Source organism: Pan paniscus, chromosome 4 (genome assembly GCF_029289425.2).
Source record: "Pan paniscus chromosome 4, NHGRI_mPanPan1-v2.0_pri, whole genome shotgun sequence".
Classification (NCBI taxonomy): Eukaryota; Metazoa; Chordata; class Mammalia; order Primates; family Hominidae; genus Pan; species Pan paniscus.
Genome location: NC_073253.2, coordinates 105,108,706 through 105,120,453, shown reverse-complemented (window position 1 = coordinate 105,120,453; position 11,748 = coordinate 105,108,706). Strand labels below are relative to the sequence as shown.

At 37.4% G+C, this 11,748-nt stretch overlaps 1 protein-coding gene across 1 annotated transcript in view; it reads right to left on the bottom strand.

Moving 5' to 3' along the window:
- Nucleotides 1-582: 582 nt before the first annotated feature.
- The window catches only part of MAN2A1 (mannosidase alpha class 2A member 1), a 184,949-nt gene continuing 173,783 nt past the window's right edge, over nt 583-11,748 (bottom strand). The window contains exons 21-22 of the mRNA XM_003826756.5: nt 5,051-5,161; nt 583-3,355 (exon numbers count right to left, since the gene is read on the bottom strand). Coding sequence (XP_003826804.2) covers nt 3,203-3,355; nt 5,051-5,161 — 264 coding nt within the window. The 3' untranslated portion in view covers nt 583-3,202. The remainder of the gene's footprint in view (nt 3,356-5,050; nt 5,162-11,748) is intronic.

Genomic DNA, 11,748 nt, shown 5'->3' with positions numbered 1-11,748 from the left:
CCTACCTCCTAATGGGCTCAGAAGGCCCCGTGGGGCACAGGTGCTAGGAAGGTCCCTAGACTTCAAGCTGAAAGGTGCCTCCAAACCCAGATGTAACACACACCACCCATCTACAATCTTCACTCTACAACTACATTTTCTAACTACAACTGGACTAAAGAAAGAGCAATCCAGGCCAGGCATGGTGGCTCACGCCTGTAATCCCAGCACTTTGGGAGGCTGAGGTGGGTGGATCACGAGGTCAGGAGTTCAAGACCAGCCTGGCCAAGATGGTGAAACTCTGTCTCTACTAAAAATACAAAAATTAGCCAGGAGTGGTGGTGGGTGCCTGTAATCCCAGCCACTTGGGAGGCTGAGGCAGAGAATCGCTTGGACCCAGGAGGCGGAGGTTGCAGTGAGCTGAGATTGCACCACTGCACTCCAGCCTGGGTGACAGAGAGAGACTCTGTGTCCAAAAAAAAAAAAAAAAAAAAATCCATCATGAAGGAACAAAGAACAGACCCTCACTACTCCCCCTACCCCTTCATTATGTTTTAATACATGTTTACAAAATAGGATTAAGAACTACTCTAGAGGACCATGTACATGATAAGATTATCTTTTATTAGAGATCTTATATTACATATTCCCAAAAAGATATAAAATCTTCCAAGAGAAAATATCAAAACCTATTGATTCCAAGGTGAACAAAATGATCAAAATGAAAGCAAACATTTTCTTCCAGACAAAGGAATATCAAAACACTTCGGCACAAGTACAACAAAGGCATGGGAAGATCATGATAATGTTTTACATCACATTTTACAGCATTTTATTTTAATCAGTATTTGTAGAAAACAAGGATGCTGAGTTCTTGAACACTGCAGTCACAAACTCAAACTAAAATTTCCAAAAAAAGGAAAGAAAACACTGAACTACTTGGTCAACTGAACATCTGTAATAATAAATGTAACGAAACCTAACCAAATAAATATGCCACTGAGATCACAACTGAAGTGTATGGTTTTTAGTGTGTGCCAGAAACATTAAATTATTTAATCAGTTTTTGACTGCAACCCAAAGCAAAAGCATCCTCTCTATTTCCCTGATGATTTATTCTAAAAGTAACCTTAAAAAGCAGAAACTTGCTGGTTAAAGAGAATTTCTGCTTTACCTGTGAACTGCTGGTAGCAACACAAGCTGAATAAAACCCCAGACTGACATGGGACAGATCCATCGCAAACAACCAGAAGTGGCAAAACCACTGTTATTGCATCAAGATTTTTTTTTATTTCATCTGATCAGAATTTCGAGAATGATTAAGCACACCCACTTAACCACAGACACACTGAACTCCCACAGGAAGGTTATACATTTAAGATGCAACGAAAATACTGATCTCATTCCTGGGATTTGCTTCTGGCAACCCTAACATCTGTAGATGTCCACAAAAAGGAAGTCCTTTTTCTTTTTTTAGTTTTTTTCCCAAAAAATGTGGAAGAAAACTTACAGTACATGTTTATTGCATGAAATTACCCCTTGTAATATCTTTATCAACACTGGTATTGTTTCCTTAATTATTAAAGGTGAAGGAGTTTATGAATTTAACATAACAATAATCTTAGGAGCTGCATCTTGAGTGAAAATCCAGATGATAATCAAACTAAATGGTAAAAGAGAAATTGGGTTTTTATTTCTCTATAAAGATGTTGGAATGACAAGAGGTAAATGGAGGTTGAAAGCCACAGAATACAAAATCAATTATCTCAAAGAGATTTTTCAAAACTGTACATACTCAAAGACTCCTTTCTATGCTAAAATTGAATAGTCTAAATGTCGCTATTATTTTAATGTTAAGGAAACAATAATCCCAAATAAATTTTATTAAAAGCACTGTAATGGCACATGGGCTCAGAACTTCACTTTAAGGATAGCACATACAAAAGTTGAGAATTGAATGAACAAACATATTCCTTAGTAAGATAAACCATGATGAGCTACATAAAAGTGGGTTTCAAAACAAGATCAATTTTAAAGCATTCTCTCTTTAATATAGTTAACTACTGTGAAATGGAAACAGTAGCTGGATTTTGCATTTTACAAAATCCTTGCTTCAAGTTGCAGTTTCCTTGGCAGCAGCATATTTTAATTAACAATATTTTCCTTCCTTGTTTTGTTTTCTGACATCTCAGTACATTCAAATAGTCAAAATGTTTAGAGTAACATCACCACAAATTTAATGAAACAGAGCAGAATGTGGCCAGCATTGTCAGGCAAAAATTACACAATTTATGTGTCATAGAAAGTACCCACCCTCTCCCAGACCCCACAACATTCCCCCTTCCCCAGACAGTAATATGGACACTGATTTAACAAGACTTATAAAAAAATAAGGCACATTTATTTTGATATGGTAATTTTAAAATAGAAACCCCTTCTCAGAACACCTGTATTCAAATGAGCTGTGTAAAAAGACACCTTGTGGTACCTAAAATAGGTTTATGGTACCTATGGAATTGCTTCTATTTTAGTGAAGATGGAATAAATTGCACCCATCCCACATTGTCAAGTAATGAAAATATGCCTCTTTTTCTACTGTTGAATGATTCAAAATCAGGTATTTCTGGAAATACTTAGAAAGGGTAGGAAGGGAAGGAGAAGGTCAAGAGGTACATCAGAAAAAGGTATAAAAATCATCTACGTTAATCATAAGGGTGGATGGATTGCACTTTTCCACTTATTTCAACACATAATTTTTCTAACTAGTATGAATGATTGCAACCATTTTGGCCATTAGCTTTTACCCACAAACATTTTATTCCATTTCAGCCAATCAGTTTTGTAAAACTGATGATCAGCACACAGATACTTTTAAGAATCTCTTCGCAACCCCCAACACAGACATAATTAGTTAGCATTTAACCTGAGATACAATCTGTTGAGAGGCTGTCTTTAAATATTTCTTCATTTGTTGCATCAATTCATACTGATGGTGGTAGTTCATGGGAGGAAGTTTTAAAAAAAAGAATCTTGATTCATAGCATGGCTTTTTTTTTTTTTTTTTCTTACTGTACTGGTAAAAGAAAAAAGAAAAAACCCACAGAATCACAGAATTCATGTTCTCACAGTAGCCAGAAGCTAAAATAATGTGCTTCTTTATTGCACGTCAAACCAAGAAAGGTATAAAAGCCAATGATTCTCAATCCAAATGTGAAAGTCAGGTTCACCTCAACTGGATTCGGAATGTGCTGATTTCCATTGGACTCAAGTTGATCTCACTTATATTCTGAGTGCCGGGAGGTGAATGCATCAAGGATAGTGATGAAGGTGTGAGACTTTCGACAATAAACTTGTTTAAAAGTTTCTGTACTAATATCTGAAAAGTAAATGATAAAATTTACATATTTAGATCAACTTTGAAGATTAGCAGCACAACTACATATTCTGTGAAAATTAGTATGAGAAGGAATAAAACTATGTTGAAGTTCTCTTTTGAGGAAAAAAGGGTGGATTAAATATACATATATGTTATTAAATATACATATGTAAGTTCTCTTTTACAGAAAAAAGGGTGAATTAAATATACATATATACATGCTTGAACATACAGACTATGCTTGGAAGGGAACAGGAAACCAGTAATGGTCATGAGCAACATATTCTGCATTCCTTTTTGTATTGCTTGAGAATTTTATCATGCACAGGGGCTTTTTCAATAAAAGAAAGGACCTCCAATGGCCAAGAAGCTTTAAAAACATCCTCATTCTCTTTTAGTCAATACTTATCCCTAACAATGGTAGTCCTCAACCACTTTTTCCTGTTTCAACAGAGTTAAGAGAGAGCACACAGGCTCACTACAAGGAAGGATTATTATGTCATTGAGTCCCAGTCTATAGAGGTGGACAGGTCATTTGGAAAGTATTTCCCTCACCACTGCCATGTTATCTGTCTCTCTGGATCGTATAACCCCCTTATGACTCAAGGCCTTAATGTCAGAATGCTCAGAACCAAGTAAACTCAGATCATCAACAATACAATAGAGTGCAAATACAGTATAATAAAAAAGTAATAAAAATATCAGTGCTTTCTTGGCACCAACTCCAAGCAGGGTAGGGTAAAAGAAATGTAGAAGCTAATCTATCTAAGTAGGTTCAGGGCTCCTACCACATTTTTCTTATCTTTTTGGACCCCACACACATGCTAATTTGTAGGGTTGGAAATGAATCACTTGAGTCTGGTCTACAGCATTATTTATGAGGTTTTGGAGGAAAGCTGGGTCAGCTGAGCTGCCTGGTGAGGCAGATCTGCCTGTGTGCCTAAATCAGCCCAGCTGCCTTCTCTGAGTCATGGCCCTTTCAGTGACAGAGGCAGGAGATTGGAGGTTTGTTTCCTTTCAAGGACAGGCTTGATGGAACTGCCAGAAAGACCAACTTGAAGAGAAATAAACAATAGGCAGCCAGCAAGCTGTGTTCAGACTGAGGATCTGTTTGGCCTGCACGGTGTTGACTCATATGCAAATCTGCATTAATCAGAAGACCAAGACCTACATTTATTTCCCAAGGGAAAACAACTGATTGGCGCTATGTACAGCTGCCTCCTGGGCTGTGGGTGGATTATCCCACTAGCCTACAGTCTCAATTTTCCCAGTTGCTTCTTTATGGCTACCTCTATAAGCTTCAGTTATTATAAACTTGCCTTGGCCTCTGTAGGACTTAGGTTTACCAATGCTGAACTAGATGATATGTGAGCGTGTGTGGTTCAGGGGAGGAGAAAACTGGGGGACTGGGAGCAAGGCACTTTGTAGGCTGGAAATAGAAGGCCTAGGAAATAACAAGAGCATTGCCTTCAAATGTGCATAAGTTCCAGCTATGCCTTTTGATGTCAACAAGGAAATGAGGCTGAAGTTTTGAGAAAGTGCATTTTTCAGATGGGGAGATTCAAACTAATTTGCAGACTGACGAAACTGAGACAGTAAAGAAGCAATGAAACATGATCTTATTGTCAAGATCCTTTGCAGAAAGAGGATTTCAAAGCACACTAACAGTAAGCAAAAATAACCTTTTCAACTTACCTTTCCCTGAGTAGTAGAACAAAACAGCCCTGTGCCTTTGCTAGAGAACCGACAATCAAACCCTTTTCTGTGGAGGATCAAGGCTGCCTCATTGGAATGCCCATTGCCCACCTGCAAATGAGCAGAATGCAGTCACACCGCGCAGACAATAAAGCAAATATTTATGGTACTTCACACACCACTCTCTCGATGTCAGCATCCAAAAGCACATTTATTTAGCAAGAAAGTTAGGCAAATTCATTTCTCCTCAGGTCCATGTTCACTGCCCATTCACCTGCTACCATCCTCTCCTACTTGTACTGAGCCAGGTAAGATTATGTTCTAAGGTTCCTTGTTAGGTAACCTCATGCCTTGGTTTCCCCTATAATCCCCGAGGACTTAGGTTTCCTTATGTCCATACATTATATATTGTTTTATTAAAGTTTATTCAAATAAAGCATTGTGTTTTCGTCTTATTTTTCAAACACACACATCAGTTGAATAAACTGCACCTGAACTTAGTCCTTATCTGGTCATTGAATGACATACCATCTAACTTAAAAGTCACACATGCTTCTTTATTGAACATTAAGCTAACTGCATTCTTAACCTTTGATGTACTGATTCATTATTTTTATATTAGAGCTATTTAAATTTAGTTATGCTTTCACTTGGTAGGCCAGCTCACATTTACCAGCTTGATGTATCATTTAAATTGATACTGCAGAAGCTATTGTTGATAGGCAGGCAAAAATAAAAATACTAAACATGACAAGTCAGCTAAGAGGGTCAGTATACTTTTTCTTGCAATAAAATTTCTCATATCCATTTAAGTATCAATGTCATGAATGGTTTAGGCCTCTGAATATTTTAAAATACAATTATCTTAATAAATTTTATGTTTCCTAAAGTTGGAAGGTGTTTATGATAAATGAATTAAAAATCCCTGGAAAAATTAAGAAACATATAGTTTTTGAAAAAAGAGTCATGTGCTGCTCAGCACTGACATTGTGATAAAACTGATTCTTTCCTCTGTTCTCTGGCCACAGAAAGGAATATGCCCAAACGCCTGATCATCCTCACTAGGGGATAAGATTTTTTAATGTACTAAAGAGACATCTTTCCTGAATAGCTGCCAGAATCTCCACCACTGATTTGATTTTAATGTGCCTGAACAGTTTAAAGCTGTCCTCACCTCAGAGTCTTGGCTGGAATAACCTATGTTATGATGTTTCACACTGATATTTTGTAGTGGTACTGCTAAGATTTTGTTTGAAGGAAGAGAAAAGTCATTTAAGGAATTCTGAGTCATCACAAGACCACATGATACACACAGCAATTTTAAATCATATGATAAAAATTTCTAATTCATTTCAATACATTTAAAACACCCTGCCCATGTACTATAAAAATAACACATAGGAAAACCCTTCATTTATGGTATCATTAGATCTCCAAAAGAATAAGAAAGAGGACTCTATCATGTGCCAACTGTGAAACCTTAGGATAGTAATTTCTTCTTCCTAAATATCTATTTTCTTGCCTGTAAAATGGAGGTAATGCTTGTATTATTTCCTTCATGGAGTCACTGTGTGGATTAACCTGTTGAAAATACTATGTAAGTAGCTTCACACTGCCTTGTAGGGCAGAATGCGCTAGTGCACGAGCTGTGTAGTAAGAGTGGTTCAGAGCCTGAGTGGGGAGTCAGACAGCTGGAGCTCTAGATCCTTGCTCTGCAATTTACTAGCTGTGGGTTTCAGCAAAACCAGGTTTTCCTTTTCCATAAAATGAAGATGAAATGAAATGAAATAGCTTAACAAAGATCTGGCCAAATGTCTGGCACACAGGAAGCCCTTAGCATAAATTTCCTTTATTTTACATTACAACTTTGTAGCTAAAGACTCAGGGAACTCCTAAATTCTATGTCTAGAGTCGTATATCAAAATCATAACAAAGTCTGGATTCAGATTAACAGATTAGAAACCCTCTTCATTAAGCTCTTTTAAAAGCACATATCACTATTAACCTAAAGCATTTGTCCATTTTAACTCATGGGTCCATCCTTACATATCACTTGATAGCATGCATGGCTAAAATTCCTGCAACACATTTGCTCTTGGAATAATGAATATGTAAGGCCTTTATAGCAACAGAAGGGGACAAAAAATGTGGGGAGGGAAACACCTTTGGAATTCTACACTTGAATTCTACAAGAGATTTAAACCGACAATACAAAAATAGAGATAAAAGTCATAAAAATTAACTTTCACTGATAGAAAAAGTTATACTTTCTCTCAAAACTAAAATTACATCACTTTTGTAAAAACGAACTGAAATAGCAATCATCTTGTCCAAGTTTTTAAAAAATCAAATATTCATGAAAGTATCAGTTTTCAAGCAAAAATACCTGAGGCAAAGCAGCAGTTTTTCAGTTTCAAAGTCTGTCTAGACATTTTATTTCCAAGAAAACTGTTTTTCAAAGTAGGGAAACTGTGAATTTAACTTGAATATGCATGCAGGAAAACAGATACCTTCAAGCAGTCACACTGTATGCTCTAGGAGAGTAAACAGATTTTGGAAGAACTGCTTTTACATTCATTAATGCATTAGTAATATCTGGACCCCATAAAATGGGAGGATGTGGGGAAGAAAATTTACAATTTTTGAAATTGTGCCAAGCACTGTGGTAGGTAACTATCTTTGTAAAACAGATTAGATCACTTTCGAGGCTGAATTACTGAAGTAAGGCTGGCGTATTCTAAAGTTGCACAGAGAAAACCCATTGCAAACTTAATTCAGGGGATAAAACCAACATTCAGCTCATAGACTAAGCTGGGCCTCTGAGGCTCTTCCAGCAACTTGGTGGAGTACGGGGAAAGATGATTTGGTCTGCAGAATGAAGCCATCAGATAAAACTGGGCTTAGAGAAAGCTGGATCAGACCAATGATTTTTTCTACCATGAACCATTTATGTGACTTTGAGTAAACCTCTATAAATTCAGCAAGCTAAGCTGGACCTGTGAAGAGTCCCTCTGAAGACTGAGGGTCAACCACAGTGACAATATCAGTCATTGCTAATACCTGTTGAGCACTTGCTGTGTGCCATATCCTGTACAGAATGCTTTTCATCAATTAACTCATTTTATCTCACAACAACCTTTGAAATAGTTGAGGTGATATATAAGTTTGTATTAAAATATGTAAATATACGAGAAAATCTCTATCACAAAGCATTCTCTCTTATACTCAAATAGCAATGACCACCAGTGATCCTGGATTAGCCCTTAGTCTTCTCCCGCCAATGGATGGGATATCCTTCTGTAGGTGTCCTATTATTACTGAAGACACAAGAAAAATAGACAGTGTATTCCCTCACATTTTCAGTGCTCCCTCTCCCTTCTTGTTCCCATGCAAGACAGTATAAGGTTCTGAGAAGCCATCTGGACTCAGACACACCTGAGTGTGCTCCCAGGACCACATTACTGACTGTGTGCCCTTGACAGTTATCTATCATATCTCTAGGTCAGTTACTTTCCTGTTCTGTAAGATGGGATGAAAATATTGCCTACCTTCTTAGGGTTGTTGTGAGAGCTTTAAATAAAGTTCATGTAAAGCACTTGGCATAATGCCTGGCAAACAGACAATTTTAGATATGTTATTTTTAAATATCTGAGGAATTACTAACAAAGTATTAAGTTGGTGCAAAAGTAATTGTAGCTTTGCCATTACTTTTAATAGCAAAAACTGCAATTACTTTTGTACCAACCTAAAATATCAGGAATAAGTCAAAGTGACATCAAGATTTACTCTGGCAATGTTTTTACCTCATTATTAGTGACAACTGCCGTTGTTCATGACTGAGCTATCACAGGTGAGAACCTTTACTTGTCAAGCACTCATAGGGCTTACTATGTGCCACATGCTGTTCTAAGTGCTTTACTAACACTAAAATTATCTCCAATCCTCAGAACATCTCTAAGGTGAGTATTATTACCATCTCCATGTTACTAAGGAGGAGCCTGACACTCAGAGAGTTAAGTGACTTGCTCTAAGTCTCATGGTTAGAAAGCAAAGGAGACATGCTCATACCCAGGACATCTGACTCCAAAGTTTAAGCTTTTAACAGCTTCCTTCTCCTACCTTTGCACTAGCTATGAATTTGTGCTCATAGATAGCTAGCCAGGAGAGAAAAGATAAAAAATATTTTTGATGTAAAATAACAAAATACTGTAAACTAAAGGAGGTAACCCCTCCAATTTATGGCTGAAAAAGGAGAGTACTGACTGATGGGTCCAGCAGAGATAAAACTATAACTTATCAAAAAATATATCAATTCAGAAACCAAGCTTTGGAAATTGTAATTTCCTTCCATCTACCACCTATCCACCTATCCATTCACCCCACTTCAAATAGGATGTAAGCCATTCTGAAAATTATACACACATGACAGTCTCTTTTAAGGAAAAAAGCAGGTGAATAGTTCTCTACTGAAGATCTTAAGATGTGAGTTATGTCATTCCTCTCTCGCACCAAAAGAAACAGTAAACTTTTGGAAACTGTAGTAAACATTATGTGTGCAACCACTGTTCGTGGGGAAGAGAGGGGCCATAACTTTGGCCAAATTCTCCAGGATGCATGGGACCCCACCCTCTTCACACGGTTAGCAAGGTGCACATAGATTAAGGCATGGCTACACATCCGGTGGGAAAATTTCTCCAACCCACTCAGATTCTTTGAAAATACCTAACACTCATCTCTAGTGCATTCTGGCAGCTGGAAAGGTTAGAAAATTACATGCTTCATTATAAGTCCTAAGATGGTATTATAACCAGTAGAAATTCATTTTTTAGGGTGCTCATTAAAATGTCCAATAATAGCTATCCTGTTTTGATCAACAAGATAAAATGACAGAAAGAAAGGGAAGGTAAATGGCTGTTCTGAGATACGTACAACAAAGGAATTATTTTTCTCACAATTTTCACCTTTCCAGAAGCTAGGGAGATCAATAAAGCACCAATCAATTCTTATAAGAAAGACAAATAAAGTAAAATCCTCAAACTGCCTTTTATAAGAAAAGAAGAGGCAGAATGAACAAGTGGAGAGATAAAATCTTATTCAGTAAGTGGTGCTGATATTGAAATGATGGTTAACTATTTGCAAGAAACAGTTAAACACAAATCAAAATAAATTACATAGAGAAAGAGTTAAGATATATATATCATGTTTATATAAAATAAATGTGTCTAAATATAAAAGCTGTGGAAATAATCTAAAAAAAAAAAAAAAAAAAGCTGAATTACATATCACATTTCTAAAGTATTCCAAGTAGAATGGCTCCATGAAGCTGAGCTTATCCAGCTTCCTCTTTGTCCCTCTATGCCAGGCTGAACCAGCAGCTCCAGCTTCAGAAGCCTGACTCATTATCTGTCCTCGCATGAGATCCTCCCTGCATCTTCTCTACCCAATCTCTCTTCTTCTTAAATAATGGTCCTTTCCTGATGACAAGGCTTTTGCAAGTAGTGTATTTCAGTGGTGTTCATGTTCCCTAGGTTTCAAACCTTTACAGAAGCTTCTTTTTAGTATCTCAAGCTCTTCATAGTGTAGGGGAAGGGGGTGATCAAGGAAAAGAGTTGAAAGACAGGCCAACAGAATAGGAAGGCTAATGGGTAAGTTTGTAGATAGTGGCTGGAATGGGCAAGGCCATGCAGCATGCTGTGAGGCAGGGCTTCCAGAGATGTTTGTTCCCCTTTTCATCTGAATACAAATATACGGCATATAATCATTTTCCAAAAATTGATATAAAGCAGAAAAGCAAGATTATGTCTGTCTAAAAGCAAGATATGTCTATATAAAATGTAAACTCATCTACTAATATAAAGCAATCCCTGAAAGCTTGGACTTTTAGAAACAAATTTAGTAATTCTAAAAAAGTCAAATGCTACCGTCTGAGGCCACACACAGCACTGAGATTCAGAAGGTCTGATTCTGCCATTTACCACTGGGTGATTTTATTTTTATCATTTAACTTAGCTCTAACTCTCACTTTCCTAATTTAGGAAATGGAGATAACTCAGCAATTTCATGAGAAACATTTTTAAAAATTACAAATTCCTAGGCTCTCCTCCCCAGCCCTATAGAATCAGAATCTCAGAGATCTGGAAATCTGTAAAAGTCTCTATGTTTAAAATCTCCCCTGTGTGATCCGGACACAGTGAATTTGAGGACTAGTAGCTGGAACTGCTGAACCACCTCAGTGGGTTGTCATACCTGCAGCCTGCAACTCACCTCCCTCACTGTTCTTCGAATCTATAACCCCTTATCCCAGGAGTAAAGAAAACCAACTGAGGTTCAGAATTGAGAAACCTTTAGACAGCGGCCCAGAGGAGGGCCAAGCAAGGGCACTCTCTATCATGGTGCTGAAGGAGTTGGTCAGGCAGGAAGACATGCGTCCTTATCATGCTAAGGTGGCCTTCAGACACATTTCTCATGAAATACTGTGGTGGTGAGGAATATGCTTACTTAAATACAGGCCAATGCAGACTTCAGGTCTTGCTTGGAACCTATGTCTATTTTGACATTATTTCAAGGGGAAAAATGAGTTGCATTCTCCAAATGAACAGCCCATTATTGCATATTGGAAGCTTCTAGCACACAGAAACAGGAACCCAAACCAAAATGCTTAGGTCTGGCTTCTGTACTTATTCATTGAGTCATTTTGG